The sequence below is a fragment of the Acanthopagrus latus genome, chromosome 3 (genome assembly GCF_904848185.1).
Source record: "Acanthopagrus latus isolate v.2019 chromosome 3, fAcaLat1.1, whole genome shotgun sequence".
NCBI classification, from domain to species: domain Eukaryota; kingdom Metazoa; phylum Chordata; class Actinopteri; order Spariformes; family Sparidae; genus Acanthopagrus; species Acanthopagrus latus.
The window spans coordinates 4,365,705-4,390,232 of NC_051041.1; the positions used below are offsets into that span (position 1 = coordinate 4,365,705).

Below are 24,528 nucleotides of genomic sequence, written 5' to 3' on the forward strand. Positions count from 1 at the left end.
CACAGCTGTCAGTGATCATCTTCCACATGTCACATCTGTAATGAACAGCTGGAAAAGTCAGTTCCACTGACAATCGATCATCCTCTTTACCTCTCTACACTCTTGCCACAGACAGTGTCCCACTTGTCGCGGACCTCTCCTACCAGGTGGTCCAGTTTCTGGGTGTCTGCGGGCAGCTGAGCCTTGTCCCTCATGGCCTTTCCAGATCTTACTGTTGTGTCGTAAACCGGCTGCTTCGACCCCAGTGCTTTCTGGAACTCCTGTACATGTAGAGAAGGAAAAAGATTTGTATATGAGAACATTAAAATATTGACCTGATGGACTTTTCTACACATTTGCCTTGAAGAAGTGAGCATAACGTACCTTGTGTTTGGCCAGTTGGACTTTGATCTTGTCTGGTTCGTTGGAGATCTCCAGCTCTGAGTCCAGTCTTTTCTCGGCTTCTTCTAGCCAGTCTGTCAGCTTCCTCCAGGCCTCGTGGAACTGAAGAAAAAGAGTTTCACAAAATTTCAGTTTAATATTTTACAACACACATACCTACTTTATGAAAAAACATTCCCTGTCCTGAAAAATGAAATGCTACGTTCATAATCTGGATTTATGGGACAACATCAGCAGTTTTTAATCAAGTGTTAGTATGACTATCAGTACCTGTTTGGCACGTTTACGGGCCTCATCAAGGTGTCGGCCGCGATCCAGTGACCTCTGGACCAACTTGTCCCAGCGAGCCTGGACGCTGAGCAGCAGGTTTTTGATGAGTACGACATCCTGCTTCAGGCTGGCAAAGCGAAGCTGAGAGCCGGCCTTCTCCAGAGCCAAGACCTGCTCTCTGTGGGTGTTCACTTCATTCACAAATACCTGGGCAGACAGGGACGAGAGTGCAGAGTGTGTTAATGTAGAATTTAATATCTCAATTTCAACACCAAGTAATGACTAGCTACCCTGCAGCATTTTCAGTTGATGTCAAACTGGGCAAACAGAAAATAAAATGGACAAAAGTAAAGTGTTTACATAACACAAGAACCTGTTAATCCAAATATAACAGGCATTTTAAACATGTTTCTTGTAACAGGAGCACGTTTAGTACCTTGTGCTCATCGATCTGGAAGAGGACTGTGTCTAGCATGAGGCTTGGGGGTTGGGCCATGTTCAGGGTCTGTTCAGCCTGGGTCAGCCAGTTGATGGTGTCCTGCAGAGAGGTCTGGAAACCTGTTGCCAAGGAAACGGCCTCATCCAACTTTGCCTGGAAAGTTCAGAGATTTAACAACAAAATTATTAGTCTAAGTAAGTCTCTCACTAACAGTGATAATAAAAAAAGAGGACAGGACAGAGTAATAAAACATTCTCCCTGTGTTACAGTCTTACCCTGCGGTCGTCCATCTTGGTGTTGAGGCTGGCCCACTTGTTCTGCAACATGGCCAGGTTCTGCTGAGTCTGGGTGGTACCGGGTCCTGCCTCCTCTCCTCCACGAGCCAGAAGCATGGACTCTCCCTGATCCAGCAGGCGGTGGTACAGGTCAGCTCGCTGAGTCAGCTGCGCCTGAAGCTCCTGCAGGCAAGGAAGACACAAATGTGAGTTGACACCTGGGCTAAAAGGTGAATGTTATTGTGTCTCACTCATCGGTTTAGAACAATGGAAGCTATTAAAGTTTCATAGTCACCATATACCAAGTGTCTCTCTGTGTAAATAGAAGAACGTGTGTAAGCTAATACTCTCACCATCTGCTCAGTAGTTTGCTAGTAAAACTTTTATGTACTTTACTAAAATCCCTTAATGACAATCAAAAAATAAGCCTAGTTACCAAGTTAATTAGCTGATGCTTTCATTCAAAGCAACTTAAATACAAGCAACTAAAATAAGTGCATTCAACCATGAGAATACAACCTGAGAACTGCGAGAAAGTGAAACAAATTATCACACTTATTTCTTACAAGACTTTTTGTTCTACAATAAATTATCTCCTGACATCTAACTTTCATTAAACTCTGTGGCATTTACAAAAGGCTCCTCATGTGAGGCTGCTGCCACATCAAGCAGATTGCAGAAAAGGTGCATCTGTGTGTAATGTGCATGATTCTGTGAGCATAAAGGTGTAATGTGATTCTCTTTTACCATGTGTTGCTGTAGCTGCTCCCTGGCTGTTTCAGGGAGACCGCCTGTTGGTTTGGCAGCAGACAGCTGGCTCTCCGTCCTCCGCAGCCACTGGAGGAACTCCTCCAACTCGCCATGGAAACCTTCAGCCTACACAGAAACAGACGAGGGAAGAGAAGAAACAGGTATAGATTATTTTTTTAGCCAAACAAGATCTCATGGGAAAGTTACTACTTCAGCTGATATCATTTTATTTACAAATATTGTTGCTATGAATGCTGTTTTTAATTTATTTTTCCAACTCTGTTTTCTTTACCTGTTGCAGAGCAGCCTCTAGTAGCTTCTGCCGCTCCTGGGTCTTAAGCAGGAGGCTCTCCCAGCTCTGGTTGAGATGATCCAGCTGGTCCCTGAGGTGGCTGGCCTCGTCGCCAGGAGAGGACTCCAGTAGCTCAGCGGCAGCACTGTTCACAGTCTCCACAGTGGAATGATGGGATAGCACATCATTACGCAACACCTGGGAATAGAGAGGAAATAATTACACAAATTTAGATTTACATTTTGAGATGTAACAAGCTCCAATGTTTTAGAAGTTGAAATAAGAAGAAGGACAACATTTACTGAGTGGCTCACCAAAGACACTACAAGGAAACACATTAGGGCTACAGGACATGGCTGGGTTTCATAAGCATAAGCATAGCAAATAGTGTGGCAGCAAAACAATTACCGTGTTAAATACTTTTGTAAGGAACAGTGTCCCTTCAAACAGGTTAATATACAATGATAACCTGACTTAGAGGAAGTCACAAGATAAGGAAACAGATGAGAAGTCTCAGTTTATAAGGAGCAGAGACATACGTGGTGTTTCGCCAGCTCGATTTCGATGGCCTTGGGGTCAGAGCTGACTGGTCGCTGTGTGTCCAGAGTGGTGTGCGTGTGGTTCAGCCAGGCCTGCAGCTCAGACAGGGCATGCTGGAACTGACCCAGGGCCAGCAGGGCAGCCTCCAGCTTGTGCTGTGGTGGACGAAAGACAGAAGGTCGGGATTAAAAATAGGGACTCAAATATTTGGACTGCAATGAAAAGCAACTGTCAAATACATGCAATACTCCAGAACGCGAACAGAGACCAACATCGACAACTCCCAAGGGAAACAGTGCAGTAAATACTCGAGGTCAGCTACAGAATATCATGTCCCTAACACAGTTTTGTTCCCACGTGTATCATGTGGACAACTCACTGTAGATGTAGATGATAACTCTTGATCACGTCACGTGGTGTCATTACCTGTCTTTGGGTGATTTTATCCCCCAGGTTTTCCCAGAGATGTCGGAGTTCGGTCAGTGGCTCCTGGATCATGTCTCTGTCTGTCTGATCTGAAACCTTCTTCAACAGCAGCTCCCCCTGGTGGCAGAGCTTCTCCATGTCAATCTGCTGCTGGTATACCTCCACCTTGTACTGCTGCTCAGGTGAATGGAGGGATGAGAGGAGAGCAGTGTTTTGTTAGTTCTTGATACATATCTGCTTAAAAGTTGTATTACAACAATTTGGGGAAATTGCAATGCAAACTTTCCACCAAATAATCATCATGGACCTTAAGGGATTTAACTACAGGTAGTAACACGGCTCATGCAAGAGATCTAGATTATATAAAAACTTATGTTTTGTTTTAAATGCTTTCATAATTGAATGATCTGTTCATCGGTGAGGAAAAATTAGTCGCTCATGCCAACCTTGAGCTCTTCGATCTGCTGTTTGACAGTTCCCAGATCTGTTCCCACAGTCGACATGTCACACAGCTTGATCACTGCATTGTCAAGATAGTCGAACATAGACTGGAAATGAGAGAGAAAGGAATTATTGAAAGCTTTAAATTAAAGGAAAACTAGGACAAAGGTGTAAAAGTAAAAGTGTTTGATGATACTGCTGCAGACAATCATAAACATAGAGTGGCTACTGTAATGTACAAACCTGCAGTGCGTCCTGGTACTGCACAGACGCTGTCATGGCCTCCTCCAGTCTCTCCATCCTCTCTCTCCATGTCCGGTTCAGGCCTTCCCAGGCTGCATTCATCTGGGAGACAGAAAGGAAGACAAAGGAGTTATGTTAGTGGGTCAACATTAAGGAGGAACCAAACAAACAAATACTTTTATGTTTTCAAAAAACAAATGACAGCATGTGGTATTGATTTCTCACCTCATCGATGGTCTTCTTGACCTCAGGTTTCTCAGTTTCTCCGCAGGCGAAGATGAGGTCAGCTCCGAGGGTCCTGACAAACTCCAGCTCCTCCCTCAGACCGTCCGTCTCTGCCTTGATGGCCTAGTAGAAGGTTAGAGAGAAATTGTATTTACCACAAACAGTGCATTTCTGATACTATTCCATCTATTATCTCCTCTTTCTCTCTTCTGACTGTCAATCACTATTCACTCACTCCCTCAAGTCCTTCATACCTCGGCAGCTTCAATCTGTTGTTTGATGAGTGAGGGGTCCACACCAGGGTCCTCTAGCTCTTTCACAATATCTTGGGAGTCTCTGAGAGTGCTCAGTAGCGCCGCCACATCAGCCCAGAACTTCCCTGACAGGTCCAAGACGTCGTTCAGCTTCCCCTCCCTCTCCTCAGCTCGCTGCCGGATCTCATCCCACAGGGAGCGGAGGCGCAGGAGGCGGGAACGAACAGCTGGAGGAGGTGCGAGGGGAGAAAGTCAGTTTAAAGAAGTTGGTAGAGAGAAGTTAAAGGTATCTCATTGGACATAGTGGGAAAAACTTCTCGGCCATCTAATCTATTTCAGATAATTTCATAAAGAGTCTAGTGTCTAGTCCTGGTAAGTTGAGTCTTTCATCAGTGCACTCCCACTATCTCTGCACACTGAGGCCTTTCATTTCCACAAAGTGTGGCAGGCTGTAGGGTATCAAAGCACAGAGTTCTTCAGTGGGCGACATAACAAAGACCCATGTGTGTGTTCTGTCCCACCATGTGGTGGCGATGGAAGAAATATGCAGAACTTCACTGCTGAATCTGTTCTATTTCAAAATTTGACAAAATCTGCTCACTGGCTTTGTGCCAGGAAAACAGTGACTGACTTTGCCAAGCTGATTGTTCGGTCAGTGAACTAGTTGGACTGGAGCCAAAAGTATTGTAAGACTTTTTCACACAGATTACAAAGACTTTAATGTGTGCTGATATGTTATGACCCACTCCAATTTCTGTTGCCCTTTAAACATTAAAAAACAAATCAGATTATGTAATATTGTGTTTTATATATAACCAGTATTATCATTACAACACACTGAATGCTTACAATGATAGTTGGCAGCCCTGTTTAGTTATTTAGCTGTTCAGTTGTTTGACCATTAAATTATTACAAGATGGATAAAAGCATAATTGAGTCCCCCTCTTAAATTGGTGGCTACATGTACAACCATCAATGAATGGAAACAGTGCACCCAGGGTGAACTTTACATTCAAAAATGGTGAGATAACTTATGTCTGTGGAAAGCCCCTCCTGTCTGTCAGTTCGAATGTCATCTGTCTGTCATTCACTGTCAGACCAATCGTAGCCACTCACCCTGAGCAGCAGGATCGTCGTGAGCGGCTCGTCCGATGAGCTCCTCTCCGCGGGCACAGAGGGCGGAGAAGCTTGGTAGCAGTTTGTCCAGCTCCAGCCCCTGGGCTCGGTGCTCAGCCAGCTGCTCCCTGATCTTCTCCACCTCCGCAGCCACCGAAGGGGGCTGCCGCAGCCGCTGCACTGCCCCCTCCAGGGTCTCCAACAGGGGGTCCATCTTGTCATGAAACTGGGGACGGAGAATTAGAAGAAAAGTTTTATGAGGAGGAGGAGGAGAAGGAAGAGGACAGAGTGGGTTGAGGGGGCTGGGTTCGGGTTTCTTGATGGCTGGGTGACATTTTGAAAGTGAGAAAATACTGAGATATCATGTGGGTGTTCAGCCATCTGTGGCACACTGCATTAACTTTAAGGCTTTTTTATTTTATAACTTTTATCAGATTTCAACAGAGGAAAAAAAAAAAAAAAAGATTTCAACAGAGGATGATGACAAGCCTTTACAGTTCTTCAACAGTATTCGGAATCTCAATATTGCACCTTCAGCATATCAGCCAGGTTGTAAAACTCTGACAAATCTGGACTTGATCTACCACAAAACAGGGAGCTGCTAATCCAAGACTCAGGATATGGCACAGGTTCTAGTGAGTTGTTGTTGTGGGGAAATGATATTGTTTGATTGGGACATACTAAAACAAATCTCTTCTAGCCAGGAGGGGAAGATTTTGTGAAACAAAAGGACAGCTAGGACTGGTTTCATGACCTAAATCAAGCCTAGTCTGAAACCGAGACTGAAACAACCATTACTGAAAAGCATGTCTCAGTTTTAGACTAGGCTTAATCTAAGTCAACAAACCGATGCAAAAAGGACATTTCCCAACAGATTTTATTCAGGTTCTTTTGTCACTCAGGGTTGGCAGACACATGGTTTGGCTCTTGCAGATCACTTAAATCTTAAATAAGATTCAAGTTAAAATCTCAAGCTTTATGAATCGACTGCAGAAATTAAACTTTGTCTGGTTAGATTAGTATTTGATTAGTGGTTTACTGGTACAAGATTAGTCCCTCAGTATCGATTCATATTTGATTCGTTGACCATATCATGTGGTCCAACCGCAGCCCGAGTGCCAGTTTGATGTTGATAGTCAGTGTCTTACCTCTACCAGCTGGGTGATTGCAGTGAGCAGTGACGATGGAGAAAATGATGGTTGGGGGGTGCAACACACACAGCACATCCACAATGAACGAGGGATGGGATGGAGGAGGGAACGGGTTGCAAGGATGAGGGGTGGACATGATGGGGGAGATTAGGGTTAAATTAAAGGATGAGGGTGGAGAGACGAGGATGTGGGTGGTTTAAGATGGAGTGAGAGATGAGGACAGAGTGGAAGTGTAGGTGGAGGAGGAGAAGGAGTGATACATGAGTTGGTTTGAAGGGGGTGGAGGGTGGAGAAACAATACAATGAGTTAAATCAGATACATGCATACAGTACAGACAGGAGATATCGACTCGAGTGATTCAATGATGTCTCATGAGATGAGGTGCGAAGAGAAGGTATAATATGTGTAAAGAAAACTGGACTTTACACTGATAGATATATTTTAGCTTTTGAGAATAAATATATATATTTTTTTATGTAAAGTGGAGTAAGGAAAAAAGTCAATAAAACATCAAATACAAATAAAACTTGCCCTTGCGGGACAAATCCCTATTACCATTTAGATTAGGGCAAACAGCAGACAAAGGCACAAACACAGGCATGCTACTCAGTAATCACATCAGTGTGTTTCGTCTGGAGCTGCAGACGATCTAACAAGCTGTAAACAGACTGGGCCAAACATAATTTACAAATTACAAGGTCCTCACTCTGCAGTGGGAGGCAAATTGGTTTGTAGATCAACAAATTAGTTCACGCACAAAATGTAATTTGAGTTTATCGAATTAACTTTCACAGAACTCTTGTTGAAGTCTTCTGACTTTCTGGCACCAAAGAAGACTAAATAATAAAACTTATCAGACTTAGGTCTGCGGTTAAAACAGTTAATTTGTCCTCGGTGTCGTACCTGTGCAGACTGGGACACTGCCTCATCTAGGGTTGTTGCACGACCTTTAACCCCCTCTTTGATGGCCAGGTAGCGTCTCTCTGCCTCTGTGTAGCGCTGTATCACAGACGCCCCCTCCTGGAGGCTGAGTTCGGCCAGCTGGGGTCCAATCTTCAGCAGCTTGTCAATGTGGGGCTTGTGCTCTGCGATAGACTCCCTGAGCAGCTGGAGAGTAGGTGAGAGGATGGAGAGGAAATTAAGAACATAACCAAAACACTTTTCAGCAGGTGACAGTAAACAGAGACGATTTTCCCTTACCCTCATCTGGTCCTGTTGCAGTCGGAGAGCGTCTGTGTCGATGGCTGGTGGAGGCAGCTGGGTGATGAGGGTTTCGGTCTCACCCAACCATGGCTCCAGTTCCTCATGGGTCTCCCAGAACCGAGCGACCAAAACCTGGGCCTGCTCCAGGGCTGAGAACCGCTCGCTATGGCTCTGGCTTACTGTATCATAACGAGCGCTGAGAGAATCCGTCTTCACCTGAAGAAAAAGACAAAGATATTAGTACTGAGAGCCTGTTGATGACTAAATCAATTTTCAATCTGTTCCTCTTGATTCTCCAGCTCCCCTTAACCATCAGTGACTTACTATCAGTGCATCCTTCTGGGCATCACTGCAGGTTTCCAGGATGTCATCTCTGGTGCTGAGGAGCTGATCCACGGTGTCTTTGTGCCGGATGATGTCAATGTTGAAGGCCCTCTGTACTTGCAGCTGGGCCACCGTAACGTCAGGCTCCAGGCTCAGGGGCCCCAGAGACCCCAATTTACGCTCTGTCTCCCCGACCCAGGCCAGCTCTGCATCCACTGCCTCCTCATACTGGAAGGAAAGTTGGTGTTTAGTGGGTTAAAGTGCTCACAGTAGAACACACAAATCGAAAAGATAACCAGCTCAACATTCAAGTTGAACTACTTGCAGTACCTGCTGTGACCTCTGGATGGCAGCTTGTACCAGTTGCACCCGCTGTGTGATGGTTTCATCAGCCTGGCGATAGCGCTGGTTGGCATCAGCGACGAGGCGGTCCAAGCCCTCGCGGGCTCGCCATGGTACCAGATCTAACAAGGCACTTCCCACCTCGTTGACAGTGTCCAACACCAGGCGCTTCTCTGCCGACACTTTCTTCAGCTCCTGCAAAAGTAACCGTAAAGAATTAGTTTTATACGAGCAATCAAGTGTAAAATTTGCTTACATTTGAACATTTAAAATACAGCCTAGTATATATATGTAAAGCTTCAACAGCTCTGTTGCCTGAGGTTATAAGTGCAAATGTGCTGTAAACTGAAAACGCTTTGAATATTATAAGCTGAAAATGTCATTGTAGAGTGATAAATGCTGGATGGCAGCAACAAAATAAATGGCAATTCTTTTTACAAAAGTATTATTGAGTTCCAAGAGATCAATGTTACTATGGCAACTTGACTGTGGGTTGGTTGATATTGGAACGGCAGGAAATGTCATTACAGACCGGAGATTTCATGAAATGATTTGTTCTTTTCAAACAATTTGTACAACGTTGTCTTTAAAAATAATTCCTTAAAATGGGTAAAATTCTGAGATTTCAGTCAGTCACCCAAGTTCAGAATTAATCACAAGCTAAAGTTAATAAGCCAGGAAGCAATGACTGTAAAATTAAATAGTGAAATGTCTATCCATCAAATTAAAATACTACAACTCAACTGTAGTAATTAAACAGCCTGCAGCACCCTGAATGTTTTTAAGGGGAACAAAAACCGGTTGCTGCTTGATTGGTGTCTCAGTTTAATGATTCAGTGTATTTTCTTTGAAATCACTGCAGAAATAAAGGGATATTAACAAATAGATGTTGATCTGTATGTCTAATTCCAAAAGGACATAGGCGTAACTGCAACCATTTCTCTCATACTGTAGCCACCTTCTGTCTTTCCTGGTATGAGGGTGTGGCGTCTGGCTCTACATTGTTGAGCTCAGCCTCCACGCTGTCCAGCCACTGGTTGACGTCGTCGTGGGCGCTGGCGAATCGTGTGGACAGCTGCAGGGCCTGCTCCAGGGTGCGGAGGGCCTTGCTGCTGCCGGCCGTCATCTCAGCGTAGCGAGACTTGATGCCATCAAGCTTCTCCTGGATCAGGAGAACTTCCTCGCCTGCGAGAGGACAAACAGGTAAGGTAATGGAATGATGCTTTTTATGAATGTTACCAGTGTGATCAGCCAGAGAACCACATGAGTGTAGAGAATTATTCCATTGATAAACAAAATATATGTTTACTGTTGTGATCTGATCGAAACATACTCAAGGGCAATTCCTTGTATGCCAAATTTCCATCTTAATTCTTATGGAATTTCTTAAAATCCATTCCAAACACACTGTTCTCAATCTCAGGGTAAGCTAAGGTTGAGAGTTCAGCAAAACTCTCACAGCTGTAACATTTGCCTGACCATCTAAAATATGAGAGTGCAAACAATCAGTGCATTCATGGAGTAGACCATCTATTAACTCGCTAATAGTGCCTGCAGTCAGCATGAGAACAGAGACACAAACCAGATGCTACGGTTTGGTTCACCGCTCATGTAAAAATGTGAGGTTTGGACGTGAAGCTACAGGAAAACTACATTTTTTTTTCTTTCCAGTGTGATTCTCTCACCAAGCTTCACCACATAAAAATAATAATATACAGAATTATAAGTTAATCTATTGACTTAAGTTATTAAAGATGCACTTTGTAGTTCTGCAAAAGAAATTTTAATCAGAAGAGAAAGAGCTTCACTGACAGTTTTTGTTTTTTATGCCTAATCAAACTAAAGAAACAAGTGCTCTTTGTTTTCATGACTGAATCATCTAAATAAACAAACTGACCTTAAAAGGACAACGCAATTTCATACAGTTAATTTTGTTTATATTTGGCGGACCCTGCCAACTTTCTAGCTTCAAACAGTGTTCTGGGGATCTTATTTTCCTCTGAGAACAGCTTGTTTATTAATTTACGGAAAAAATAAGTATCTAATTTTAGTGTTTTGAGTTTACATAGATCCCCTTTAATCATCAAACTTCAAGCATGAACTGAAATATGCCCGAGGATAACACTGACAATACGTTTAACGTCTTTGTCTGTGTGTGTTATTACCTGTGGTCTGTTTGAGTAAGGCTTGTCCGTTCTTGATGGCTTGGTCCACCGTCTTTTTCCTGCTCACAATCTCTTCATTTAGAGACTGAGAACAGAAAGAAAATGAAAGTTAACCTCAACTAGACAAAACTATTTTTCTTTGGTTTCAAAACCAAAAAAAACCCAACAATAATTATTTCTTTAACTGTTAAAGTGAAAAATGAGTAAAAGGTAATAAAAGTACATCTGTTCATCATATCTTCTCTATTTTACTTGTGACACAAAAGCCATCATGACAGCAGTTGAAGGAAATGATGTGAATTTACTCATGGTCCCTGGTGTTTCAAGATACTACACTGTATATAATTACAAACATGGATATCTCTATACTTATATTAAAGCGCATTTAGCTGATTCAAAATACTACAGTATATTATTACAATTCTACATGTACACTGTAGCTCTTACCCTAAATTACTAACTACTGTTGTCATGTTTTAGATTGCACTCAGTGAACTTGTTCAGTGTGTTCATGAAGTCATACCAGAGTGTGTTTGTGCAGCTCAGCCAGCAGCTGAGGCTGGTAGCTCTGGATGGAGACCTGAGCCAGCCTCTGAGCCACCTCTGCCAGCCAGTTCAGCACCTCTACCTCATCCTCCCCAAACAGCTGAGCATTAGCCAGGGCCTGCTCCAGCAGGCCCGCCCGCCTCGTGCACCAATCGGTGAGTTCTGAGTGACCTGACCTCACCGCCCCCACCCGCTCACTTAACCAATCACGATCTGCCGTGCAGCTGAGTGGGGTCAGCGATTGGCTGAGGGACTCGAGGTGGTCGACCTCGGCTTCACGTGAGGACACGTCCTCTTGGAGTGCCTGGGAGTTGTGTGTGTGTGTGTGTGTGTGTGTGTGTGTGTGTGAGAGTAAGGTGGAGGTAAGTGAGAAAAGGACAGCAAAACAATAGAAAAACAGATAAAAAACTGAAAATATGTGCATGCAAATGACAAATCATAAACATGAATGAATGAATGAATGAATGAATGAGAAGAAACTTAAAAAAACTCATAAAACAGCCAAAATGAAAATAAAAAGAACTGAACATGATAAAGAAATATGCTTGTACAAAGTGTGTGTTTGTATTGTAAATGATGCTTTGTGGATCGTCTTCCTCGTGCTTCCTCTCACAGCATCTTTCCATCGAGTTACACTGAGATTAAGTGTACATGTTTTATTGGGACTGCTGACTGAGTAAGCGTATGTGTGTTTGCTACAATAAAATACTTCATGTTACTTGTCAGTTAAAAAAGGGACTGCAGAACTGGAACACCAACAATATTTATCGGTAAGAAAGTCAGCAAGTATTTTCTTGTCTGCAACATCTGTAATTCTACTGAGTGAACGATGTCTCACGTTGAGCCTTTACTTTGCCAAGCATGACAACAATTGCGAGCCTCTTCCTAGAATTTCAACCTACCTTTTCCTACTGGGTTGAGGGTTAGCGGCCATTTTGTTAATTGAATGATGCTATCTGAAGCAGTAAAAATCGACCTTTGTGATCTTTCTATGAGGGGAGAATATCTGTAACAAAGGGGGCAAGCAGTACCTTATGCTTGACGATCTGCTGGGTTATCTTGGCCGTCTGGGTTCCCATTGGCTCGGCAGAGCTCAGGCGCCTCTCGGTGGCACTCAGCCATTCTCCCAGGGGCTCCAGGGCTTCATGGAACTCAAGAGCCAAAACCTGCAGCTCCTCCAACTGCCTCTGCCTAAGGGACGGGAGGAAGGCGGGGTGGGACAAGATACCAAGAGATGAGGAGGAAGAAGAGGAGGAGGTGGTGAAAGAGAGATTTTATTGGTATTTTATTGCTTTCTTAGATTTTCATTTTTTGCATAACTTGGACCTGATTTTGCATCATACAGCTGTCAACATTTTTCATAAAAACAGCTAAATAAATGTTCATGTTTTACTATATATTATTACATTTCAACATCTGTCTTTGTGTGTGCATAGATTTAAAGTATTAAGTGTAAGAAATTCCATGACATGACAGATGTTTTTATATCATGCCTTGCAGCATACAGCCATTAATGTGTTGCAAACAACATGAAACTACTTTACATGAGCAGTCTGCAGTATAAAAACTCTTCGCTGTGTCCCCACTTTCTCCCCAAAGAATCATTACTTTTCCAAGTGAACAGAAGAGCCGCTGAAAATTACTTGTAGGCCACAGAAACCAACTGTAATGACACTATCTTTTCTTTAAGTACAGTGGTGCTCAACAGAGCTACACAGAGATGAAACGAGAGAAAACCGGAAATAACCACAGGATAATATGTTGTTGAGGAACACCACCAATTACTTTCCTAAACCACATCTTTACAGCTAGACAAATCTGTAAATCTCTTTTGCTTTCTGAGATATTATCTGTGTCTCATTTTCAAGGGATGAAAATGAAAGAATTTATCATTTTGAAGTGTCAACAATCATAGAATGATTGTCAAGAATCTGAGCCCCATAATGACCATAACAGAGTAATATGACACGTTAGTATTTATTGCTCCAAGGAAATTCCCTTTTTCTTTTCTCAGCTCCATGGGGGAATTCTGAGACCATCAGTGGGGTTGGCAAACCAGAGCTTACACGCAGATCCTCCCCACCCTGAAGCCTGGAGATGAGACTTACCTAGCACTGGCTTTGTCGAGCAGGTCAGTCCATCTCTCTGCCAGACTCTGGAGCTGGGTCTGTATCTTCTCACGGTCCTGAGTATCTGCTGTGGCTGCGATCCTCGCTCCCTCAGCACGAATCATCTCCACTGTGGGCCGGCGGTCATCTAACAACCTCTGGAGCAGCTGGAGGAAAAGAAAAACACAAAGGCATGGGTCAGGAATCAGGGTAAACAAATGCATGCAAATGCATTTATGTTATTTTGGTTCATTTCAGAAATCCTAGTGCTGTGATTTTAGATGTTAAGAGGTCATATTAAGAATGTAGGTGAGCCTTGTCTTTGTTTACACTGTAATCTACTGATAGGGGAAAAATGTAAATATTTTGATGCTGGCAATAAAACAGTTTGATGTACAATGAGGTACATACAGAGGAACATCAGTCAGTTTAACACAATAACATTTGACAGCAGCACAAAATACAGCCTCGCAAATGACCATTAGGTTAAATTAAGATGAACACCACAACCTTCATGAAGGAGGGATTTATTGGGCTGATGTTGATATGTAGCATTTGTTTAGCTAGGCACACCTAAAAACTGACTTGGCAGCCACCAGCTGAATGTTGGTAAAATACAAAAGTGGCTTTCAGACTTTCAGACACAAAATGTGATGCTCTAGTAAATCATAGTGGAAATGTTCTAAAAAATGTTCCCCACTCTGTAAATGAGTGTACACTGCCAGATCAAATTTACATAAAACATTTTTTTTTGATTACATGTTCTGTAATCAATCCACATCTAAAAGCTAATCCCTCCATGTTTGCGAATGAAGTCACGTTTACACTTTACAATTTTGCAAATCAAAAAATGTGCTGCAATAAAATTTGTTCCTGACGTGTTTGAGGTATGAAACAAGCACATTGCATGGGAGAAATTCATCCTTTTCCAAGAACGGAAGATGAAAAGTTTTCCACGGGGAGAGCCTCATATAAAGCTCATCTGTTATCAGTTCTTTAAAAGTTACTGCATCATCAAAGGACTCTGGTTGGCCGATATCTTTATATAAATCTTTTGAATTATAAATCATTTAATAAGTTTAGGTGCTACTTTGTAAAGGTAGATACAGTGCAAACAGTGATTCATTAACTAAAGATCCAACGGTTTTAAGATTAACAAACAACATACATGGATGCACTTCCTGCTCAGATAGCAGCCTCTCTGCTTTGAGCCAACAGCGCGGTTCAGGCTCTGGAATGCACTTCTCTACACTTTAGTTTTTGAGCCAAACGGTGACACAACTCCCCGTCACGGATGTAAACACGTGTGATTGATTGCTGGCTGAGCCTGCAGCACTCTTATGTGCACAAACACAGGAAGAATATGTTGGATAAACAGGGAAAAGTGTGCCTGAGTGTGTCTCTGAAAACAATGCAAATCCACCATGCATGTGTGTGTGCCTGTTTGTATGCCAGTCTGACTGGCAGACGGTCAACTGGGGCTGTTTGGATGCCAGGCAGACGGATCATTGACTGTGTGGACTGTATGTGTGTTTGTGTGTGTGCCTGCCATTCAAATATCTATTGTTTGTGGTTGAAGGACACTGAGGACATCTGAATATCAACAATGTTTCAATTCAACCCCTCTGATAAACAAAATACTTAGTTTTCAAAAAAAATGTTCAAATAAATATTCTAGAAAAATTGAAAGTGAAAATTCAAATCCACTTCATTTACAGACAAACTCTGGCAGGATACTTCAAAGAAAGGAGGATGTGGGAAGCAGGAGCTAAGAGCTTAGACAACTGTGCTTGATGATCACCACTTCAAATCTGCAAAATGGAAAATATGAGCACTCTGCCACTGTGAATAAAAAACAGCTCTTTTGAAATGCACACTCGATGACCTAAAGAAAGACACTTATGCTGCTTTAAGTGTCTCTCAAGTCTGTTTTCTGATTTTTTTTTTTTTTTTTAAGATTTCTCATCAGATGTTTCTTTTGTCCCCCTTCATCCATCTCACACCTTTTGTTCTTGGATCTGGGCCTTGACCACGCGGTACTCTGCAGATGGAGGCTTCTGATTGGCCACCAGCTCCTCTGTGTCGCTCAGCCAGCTTAGCAGAGGTTCCAGAGCATCCTGGAATTTCCCACAATGCAACAGGGCTTCCTGCAGCTGGGCGATCCGCTCTGCCACCTGAGGACAGATGAGATGTTTTGTCATGAGTTGGGAAGCCAAATCGATACAATAAATGTATCTCTTGGTCGGCACATGAGATTCGTACCCGCTTGTTTAGTGAGTTCCATCGGAGGTTGGTTGTCTCGAGGTCGTGCTCCAGCGCCTGGGTGTCTGTGTGTTTGGCGGCGCTCTGGATCAGACCCTGACCCACTGCGTTGACATGCTGCAGCTTCGGTTGAATGCTGTCCACCTGCTCTCTCTCCACAGCCTGGATAAGGAAGCAAGAAAAGGGTTATCATTTATTTATGTATTCATAAATTAATGTATGAAAGAAAGACTCCAACTTGGAAGCAGAAGTTGGAAGTCAGAAATACAGAGAATTCAATCTGCGTCACTACAAATGGAAAAACTTTGCTACATTATATATATTTAGAAGAGACTGAATATGAGGAGTGAAAGAGATACAGAGGGAAGTGGCGAGATAAGTGAGGAGTGGAAGACAGGAAGGGAACAGGAGAAATTAGGGTGGAGGGAGGAGAAAAAAGAGGAGGGGGAGAGGGGGATTACAGGGATTAGAGGGTTAGACGAGTAAGGGGCTGCCTGGAAAAGGCTGAGTCGACAACACACACACGTTGTAGAGTACACTAACACACTTGTATGGGTGCACACAACCTTCACTTAATCACACACAAGCATACACACACATTTATGGCATATGCACTCACAACTTCGCCTGTCTGGCCACATTACTCACACACACACGCCACAGTGGAGGGCTGGAGCCATCTTGTGATGACAATAGAGGCAGCCACCCGACACTAAAGACAACCAGACTTGACTTCCCGGGACGAAAAAGCCTGAACAACAGCCTGTACAGTTCCTCTGTCATAGTAAATCTGAGCCACTACTGTATCCACATTCAAACAGCAGGGGTGTTCAAACTTCCAGGGTCCAACTGGGGTCATTCAGGGGAGATTTTGGCGGTTGCATGCAACTGGGAGAACATGATTTAATTGTATTTCTACTCAAATGAGAATTCACAGATGCAGAAACAACCTACGACCATTTATACAATTAATAAATCATTAAAGTCAGATATGATGCAAAAATGCTTAACATCCACAAAATTTGAAACTGCTTTCTATTCTATACCATTGTTAATGTAATATATTTGAAATGGTGGTTGGACAGAAACAAAAAAACAACCATGACATTGCTATAAAACTTTGCTCCTGTCTGGTTGTTTAATGCTGATTTTCTTAAGGGGTAAACAGTCTGGTTCAACCGACTGCTAGTCAGCTCATGCAATAAATGTGGGGGAAATAAATTACAATCTGCTAAATTCCTGTAAGTCAACCCGCTATATCCAACAATTTGCCAAATCCACAAAACAACTTTCACAATTTCACAGTATTTCAACAATTCCCTGACCAGAGGGACCACTGTGAACTACCACCAATGAAAATTGGTTTCATTTCAAATGGGGGTCCAAGGCAGTAATGAGTTGTGAAAACATTTTAGGAGTCCTGACATTCAGAATAGGCCCACAGAGGGAGAATTAAGCCTGGTGGTTTATAAAGCTATGGCAGCCAAACCCCAATGGCCACACAAAGAGACAAGGACACACACACACACACACACACACACACACACACACACACACTACAGATTTTGGTAAATCCGTGCCTAGGGGAAATTTGCTGGTGCGACAATACTGAAAAGGGGTGCAGGGAAAATGTAGGTTTGGGTTTCAGTGAAATACCACTATGGCCTGGAAGAGGCTACAACAGTCGTGGGTGTCCAGCAGTCAAATAATAACAAACCACTGCACACCACAATACCAAATACAACTGAAATGAAAACATCTGATCATGTAATGGTTGTTCTCCCGTTTTCACTATAAATCGTTTTTGTGACACAATCTTCTTTCATCTGCTGTCAGTTCACTCCGATGAACAGCCAGTGACAGATGAGCAGTGGAGCTGACAGTGGGACTGGAGTCAAGTGTCAGCACATTTCAGCATGTTAGGAGTTTAACATGCTTTACCTTTACCACAAAAATAAAGCAAAGCAGCAGTATGATTAAAATATGCCAAACTAAAATTGTCCATACCGCTGAATATTAATACTTCTTTGAGTTTAAGGACAGAATGTGAAGCTCCAGAGGTTTACTATGACATTTCCTTGACACTATCAAATAAAAAGGCAAATAAAGCCAAACAGTAAATCAAATCCAAATCAAAGGTTTTAAATTTGTGCCTGTCATTCATCAGTTCTCACATCTTCACTTGCATTTAAAAGCTTTCAAAGCCTCAGATTTGAATTTATGACGTGTCGATGATGTTTACAGACCTGCAGACAAAATAGTAAGCTGGTCTGGTTTATCGGCTGGAAGTGGTTGAGCTGGAACGTGTTTTTGAGTCTCTGCAGTGGGTCATAATCAGAGGGTTTACAGGTTTCTGCTCATCTGGTTTAAATATGGCATCAAACTACAGGTTCCACATGCCAAGTGTGTGTGTGTATGTGTTTGTGTGTGAACTATGAATCTATGTGGATAATAATGTGTGTGAAAAGAAATGATAAAGTGCTCTACAGGTCTGAATCTATAAGCGTATTAAATATGAATGAGCAGTGTGTGTTTGTGTGAGTGTGTTCCGGTCCACTCTGGACGCAGCTGTGTTGTGGTGATGGGCGTCATAGCTGCTTGGAACAGGAAGTCTGTCGGCCAGAACAACAATGACTGCAGCCATGACCTGCTCCGCCCTACGCCTTATCCTGGTTAGTGTGTTTGTGTGTTAGTGTGTGTGTGTCTGAGACAGAGGGGAACAGAGAAGGAAAAAACAGGGAAAGTACACCCATTCATCATTTAAACATACACTGGGGGGGTGTATATAAACCTGTTACATGTTTTGTGTCTGCTCTCCGTCGCCTTCTTATTCTGTCACTCTCTTTGTGTTCTCTCTCTTTCTGCTCTTTCTCTCCCCTCATCAGCTCAGAGTGTTTGACTCCTCTAAACCAGAGCTCTGGAAAATGGCCCACATACTTGTCATTCTTCCCCACCTCAGCCAGCACGCAGCAACACACACGCACACAGCCGACGGAGCTATCACCACCATACTTGTCATCCTTCCTCCACCTCCGCCTCCTCTTCCTCCTGATCAGTCATCTCTCTACCTCGTGTCTTCCCTTTATAACTCCCCCTTACTGCAGCTTCGTTCTGCTCCGTCTCTCCATCTGGCTCTCTCACTTCAGCAGTTCAGTGCGGACAGGCGACAAAAACACTGGGATGAAAGTAGATCTGACTGAAGCCGGGGAACAGCTAAATACTGTTTGCAGTGATATGTCTCGTCAAACAGACATCAGTTTGAAAGGCTGTTAAAAATTCTTGGGAAGATGAAAGAATTCACAGATAATTTCCATGGTTATTAAACAGCTGCAGGGATTTTCAGGGGTACAGATTTTTGTCTACTCTGTGTCTGAATCAGTGGATAAAAACTTGGCAGTCAGTTGAATTTTGGTAAATCTCTCAGTTTTTAGTCCGACAAGTCTGACACCTTGTAAATTTAATAAAAACATCTGCAGAACGGCATTAAAAAAACAGATGACTTGAGAATGTAGCCAGTAGATGAAAATGTCTGCTTAGGGCAGCAATGCATAGACGAAGAAAAAATATTGTTGGTTTATAACCTAAACCTTTTCTCCAAAACAAAAAATATTCAAACCTGAATGAATTCGGAACATCACCATGAAGTGTTATTTTAAGGTGATGTTCCACTTCCTCTTCAAAACTAATCTGCATCATCGGGACTGTGTAGATGTGGTTTGACCAGATTTTCATTCAAATGTCGCTAAATTCTGATGTGGCAACACCTTTGTTCTTACTTTGTGTTCATTTAGGAAACATCACAAACTGTTTTTCTTATCAGCATTATTAGTAGCAAACAGTTGTTCAAATACTGTAAAAGAGTGTAATAGTACATGACTGTGATGCCTACCATGCAGATAGGGTCATCAAACCTCAAGACAGAAAATTGTGAAAATCTGGTATCTGGCTGTGTGAGGCATGTCTACTGTGCATAAACATATGCATGGATGCTCTTCACTTAGCCGTCATCTGTCAACCTAATAACTCAGAGGAGAGGATTAGCTGTGTTGATGGTGCACATATAAAATATAATTCAAGGACAATCAATTTCTTAATGTGGACAAATCAAGAACACGTAGCTTGAGATTTACTAGTGACAGCAGACAGAAACCTGACAGCTTAAAGCTCTACTGTTGCTACTACAAACATGCCAGCTACACAGAGATTTCCAACTTGTTATCAAAGCTTCAAAGATGTTCTCTGAACTCTCCTTTCATCTTCCTCTCTCTTCATAACTGATTTCCATAACTACGTGATCTGATGGCTCCATAAAAAAGGCTTGTGAAGCATTGGAGAAAATGTGTGTCTCCACAGCTGAACTGAAGAGACGGAGAAATAAATCTGATATGCGATTCAAAACAGACAGGAAATGTGATCCTCTATTTAACGTGAATGGGAGCTGGTGTATATAAGCAATGAATAGAGAAAGCACAGGGAAAAAATGTCTAGCCTGAGTATCCTGCAGCATGGGTGAAGTGTTTCTCCCGAAAGCAGTATTAGAAGCCAGCAACAGCACTGCTATCGCTTGCTTTTCCTTTACCCTCACCCTCTTTTAACTCTATTCCTGCCTCTGACCTCGTCTCTCACTCTCTTCCTGGCTTTCAACCCTCATCCTTCCTCACGTCCTCCTTTCTCTTTTAATGGAACGAGGAATGAAGGGAGGAAGGAAAGGGTAGAAATCTGTTTCCAAGCTAAACTCACAATTTGCCAGAACAGCTTTGCTTTAAGCCGCAGATTGACCAATCTCCGACAAAGGGATGAAGGGGTTAACGGGTTAATAAATCCCATTTCAAACCAGTGACCGTATTTGAACATCGACAAACAGATACAAATCTCATGCAAATGTGCATTCAAAGCATGCTGGCTCCTACGTCACTGTCGTTTTTTTCTTCCCCTTTATTGTTCCAGAGAAACTCCTTTTCTCTGATATGGATGTAATCTTTTTTAACACAAACATTTCTTTCATTCGTGCCATCACTGCGCTGCTAATCAGCTCCCTGTGAGACAGACAAAGAGAGAGTAATATTTGAATTCCTTATTCTGGGGGTTATGGAAAGTCCTTGGAAACGTGTTCATACCTAACAGGAGACTTCTGTCACTCTCCCATTTATAAGAGCTTTGCTGACTTGGTGTCAGAGATGGGGAGTGGTGCGCAGGCAGGCACGCAGACAAAAATATGTAAAATCATTGAAAAAAGCTTGAAATATCTGATACACTTTTTTTGCATTTTAAGCAAATCTATGTTCAATTCCAGTGAGAGATCAATGAGTTCCTGCGTTTGCTTTCATGCTTTTCTGTGTTCCCGTACACGTCCCCCTCTTTCTCGCTCCATCTTTCGCAGGTTTATCCCGGAGGCGGTTGTTCAGTACCAGAATTATCACATCAATCAAAGCGCAAATGCACGAGCCGCAGACCTGAAACCACCTGGTTCTTTCTGTGCCTGCTTGTCTCTCTTTCTGCTTCACAACATCTGTCTTTCAATGCCTCATCTTTTTCAGACTCATTTATTCGTATTTCGTCTTGTTTTGGAAACATTTCGGAACAAAAATGTGTTTATGTGGAGATTTCAAAAACCCACTGTTAACAGCAGTTCTTTTTTAGTGCGTCAGAGTTGATTTAAAACCCAAAAGCAAGACATAAATCTGGCAAGAGAAGTCTACTTACAGTAAAACATAGGTCATGAAACAAAAACCAGTTATGAAGTCCAAATCTGTCTGGACTTTATACAAATCCTGCTCTGCTCTCATTCATGTGGACATGCAGCTTTAACAACCTGTCTCTGCATGGCAAAAATAAGTCCTATCCTTGACATTTTCATATTTGAAGACCATTTAAAGCATGTATCTGCACACGGCAACAACAAATGCATATGGGTTATGAATGAAACATTCAATTTCAGAACTGCCTGCCTCTAAATCTGTGTATAAGCGGCCATTGGTCAGTCTGTCTGTACTGTGCGTTCCCTCGCCCCAATTCATCAAACAGCATGCAAAGCTGGTCCATCTGTCTGTCTGTTTGTGGGGCACACGTACATACAATGTGCCTTAAAATTAGCGCCATATAATCCAAAGACCTCCTGTTTGTGCCTGCCTGCCAGCGTAGCTCTCTTATCGTTGCACCAAAGCCCCTTGTAGCGCTAAAAGGTGCTCCTCCAACATACAATAGCTTCCTCCACCCAACCTGCGTGTTGCCTTTCTAGACTCTTTTTGTGTCTGAGTCTTTGTCTTACTAAATTCAATGCGTCTATCTTAACAGAAAAGAGATAGATACTGGGCAGAAAAGAAATAAAAGAAAAAATCAGAAAGAGATGGAATGAAAGTGGGAGACAGGTTGGTGCACAACACTCAAAAACAAAACAGAGGCCCAAAGACAGGACCGGCAACAGGCAACAGACTCCAGCCCACAGCTCCAGTGTTAGCCCTGGCAACTTCTTATCTGATATCTAGGTTTATATTCCCCAGGCAACTTCACACACTGTTTGTGTAGCCACGTTGGCAGAGGCAGCTCCCCTCACAGAGAGCCACAGTATTTACCTCTCACCTCCTTATCTCAGCGGCAAAACCATCAGAGCATGGAGGAGAGGAGGGGGAGCAGAGTGAGGTTTGGGAGGCAGAGAATGAGAGTCAGTTGAGGGGATGTGGAGCATGGCTGAATAAGGGATTTCATAACACAACACAAGTGCATGTGTCAACTTGCAGAAATGTGAACAAAAACAGGTTATGAGTTAAATTTCTAAATAGTCATGCATCATTTACTACAAAATAATGAAAGAATCTTCTGTGGAGGCACAGTGTTACTGATAAGCATATCAAGCTTTTTAAATAATTTTCTTAGATACAGTGTGCATTAGTAAATTCTAGTCATCTCCTTTGGGGTCAAAACTTTTAATTGGAGCCAACTTTCGGGCCTAGTCATACTCTCAGTACAACCAAAGCAACTGTGTATCCTTAGAACTGTTAAAAAGAAATCTACAGTTCACATTTCTGAGGGTTTAAAGACTTCAAAGTTTCTTCTGTGACCTGGGAAATAGAAATGTAAAGCTCCAAAACCCAATTTCTCTGTTTTCCTTCAAAATGTTCCTCTTTCTGACCATCAAATGCTTTTTGCCCCTGATGTTGTACAGATCATCTGCACTACAGCATTCTGTATAGCTGTAATTCTGTGAGTTAGAGCAGAGGCTGAGTGGACTCGACGTCTGATTACATTAAACTGAAGCCAGAGAGGCCGTTACTGCTGAGAGGACAAACAGACGTAGACCGATAATATTTAAAGACACAAAAATCCGTTATGAACACAAACAAAGACACACACACAGAGCCAGAAACACACGTTGTTAGATATAGAGTAAATGAGTTGGGACGGACTGGTCGGAGCAGGCAACTTGTGCCTGATGGAAACTACAATGTAATTAAAGAGGACCAGTAGTTCGTGTTGTCAGCATGGGATCAGGTGCATCAGTGGCCACCCAAATCACGCACTGCTTGTTTGTGATCTGCATGGATGAGAAATAATCAAGTTTACTCTGCCTGACCTCTACCAACAGGCTTGCAATGGGATTACTGTTAAAAATGGATGAGACTTAAGTTTGATGGAGCGATTTTGGTAGTGAAATGGACATGGAATTCAAACACTGATTTTGCACAAATCATATTAAAAAAAAATTCCTTCCTGTCTACTAGCATAATGATCCATCAATAACAAAAGCAGGGCTTGGATCAGGCCAATCTGAGGCCAGACACTGAGTCATAGCAGAGCTCCTGGAGAGCACGACAGCCTGTCAAACACGCTGTCACACTGAGACACTTACTTATTGAGACACGTTTGCACACCTTTACATGCAGCCCACACAGCCAAACACAGAGGTAGATGGGAGAGGAGTGACACGACACAAACAAAACAAGCTGAAGACTGAATGCAGATTAATGCAGAGAGACCAGACTGAGACACAGTCACACTGACAGTCCTCTGTGTCAGCTCCGCAGCGAGTTAATCTCACAGCATTTATAGAATATCAATTTCAGATCCGTGTCTCAACACAGCAGCAACACTGTGTACACTGCAACAGTGATTACATTCTCTGAAACCAAATCAACCCAAATTGTGAAACTCGGCCAGAAGCCTTGCTCCATTTACAAACACACAGCCTCATCAAACGCTGACCTTTCTCGCAAATTGTTTAAACAAGAAGGGAAAATTTGGCAGGCATCACTTTATGTACATACACAGCTGGGTCACACCCAGCTCCCATGACTTTGTATGGAAACACAGCATTCTCTACTTTATATACAGACAGTGTAAACACAACAACAGCGTGTCCTTTAGAGAATGCTGCAAACTCTCCGCTTGAGATCAGCATTATAAGTAGGCCTGCAAGCACAGACAGCTCTTTAAGCTTCACACAAATAAACATGTGATCAATCTCAAATATGTGCATGCACTGTAGATTAGCGCTGACCCCCGACTCAAACACACACCATGTGCGCACACACACATACTGAGCAACCCCGAGGGTAGTTTCCCATAAGTAGCAAAACCCCCCACTGGGCATCATATTGCAATCGTTTTAAGCCCTACTACTCAAACACAACTAGCTAATTATGGCGTCTACATAACTTCACCCCCCCACATACATTTTCCATGCTATGTCTACATCAGTCGTACTCAACGCTCAGCTACCTGACCCAATTCTTTTTCCACGCTATGCCTCCGTGTGTCCACATGTCCACATCGAATGT

General features: G+C 42.8%; 1 protein-coding gene across 24 annotated transcripts in view; it reads right to left on the reverse strand.

Annotated features, from left to right (window-relative positions):
• The window catches only part of macf1a (microtubule actin crosslinking factor 1a), a 218,798-nt gene that overhangs the window by 15,250 nt on the left and 179,020 nt on the right, over window positions 1-24,528 (reverse strand). For 16 of the 24 annotated variants that reach the window (XM_037092894.1, XM_037092892.1, XM_037092902.1 and 13 more), the window contains 26 exons: window positions 15,755-15,916; window positions 15,496-15,666; window positions 13,493-13,659; window positions 12,416-12,575; window positions 11,362-11,688; window positions 10,839-10,923; window positions 9,632-9,858; window positions 8,662-8,868; window positions 8,332-8,559; window positions 8,005-8,223; window positions 7,708-7,911; window positions 6,801-6,809; window positions 5,653-5,878; window positions 4,537-4,763; window positions 4,283-4,405; window positions 4,058-4,159; window positions 3,820-3,921; window positions 3,374-3,547; window positions 2,947-3,102; window positions 2,408-2,605; window positions 2,113-2,241; window positions 1,366-1,548; window positions 1,088-1,243; window positions 652-858; window positions 364-483; window positions 91-260 (listed from right to left, as the gene is read on the reverse strand). In XM_037092894.1, the coding sequence (XP_036948789.1) occupies window positions 91-260; window positions 364-483; window positions 652-858; window positions 1,088-1,243; window positions 1,366-1,548; window positions 2,113-2,241; window positions 2,408-2,605; window positions 2,947-3,102; window positions 3,374-3,547; window positions 3,820-3,921; window positions 4,058-4,159; window positions 4,283-4,405; window positions 4,537-4,763; window positions 5,653-5,878; window positions 6,801-6,809; window positions 7,708-7,911; window positions 8,005-8,223; window positions 8,332-8,559; window positions 8,662-8,868; window positions 9,632-9,858; window positions 10,839-10,923; window positions 11,362-11,688; window positions 12,416-12,575; window positions 13,493-13,659; window positions 15,496-15,666; window positions 15,755-15,916 (4,439 nt within the window). The remainder of the gene's footprint in view (window positions 1-90; window positions 261-363; window positions 484-651; window positions 859-1,087; window positions 1,244-1,365; window positions 1,549-2,112; window positions 2,242-2,407; window positions 2,606-2,946; window positions 3,103-3,373; window positions 3,548-3,819; window positions 3,922-4,057; window positions 4,160-4,282; window positions 4,406-4,536; window positions 4,764-5,652; window positions 5,879-6,800; window positions 6,810-7,707; window positions 7,912-8,004; window positions 8,224-8,331; window positions 8,560-8,661; window positions 8,869-9,631; window positions 9,859-10,838; window positions 10,924-11,361; window positions 11,689-12,415; window positions 12,576-13,492; window positions 13,660-15,495; window positions 15,667-15,754; window positions 15,917-24,528) is intronic. The other 8 variants (XM_037092904.1, XM_037092903.1, XM_037092905.1 and 5 more) reach the window with 3 other exon arrangements.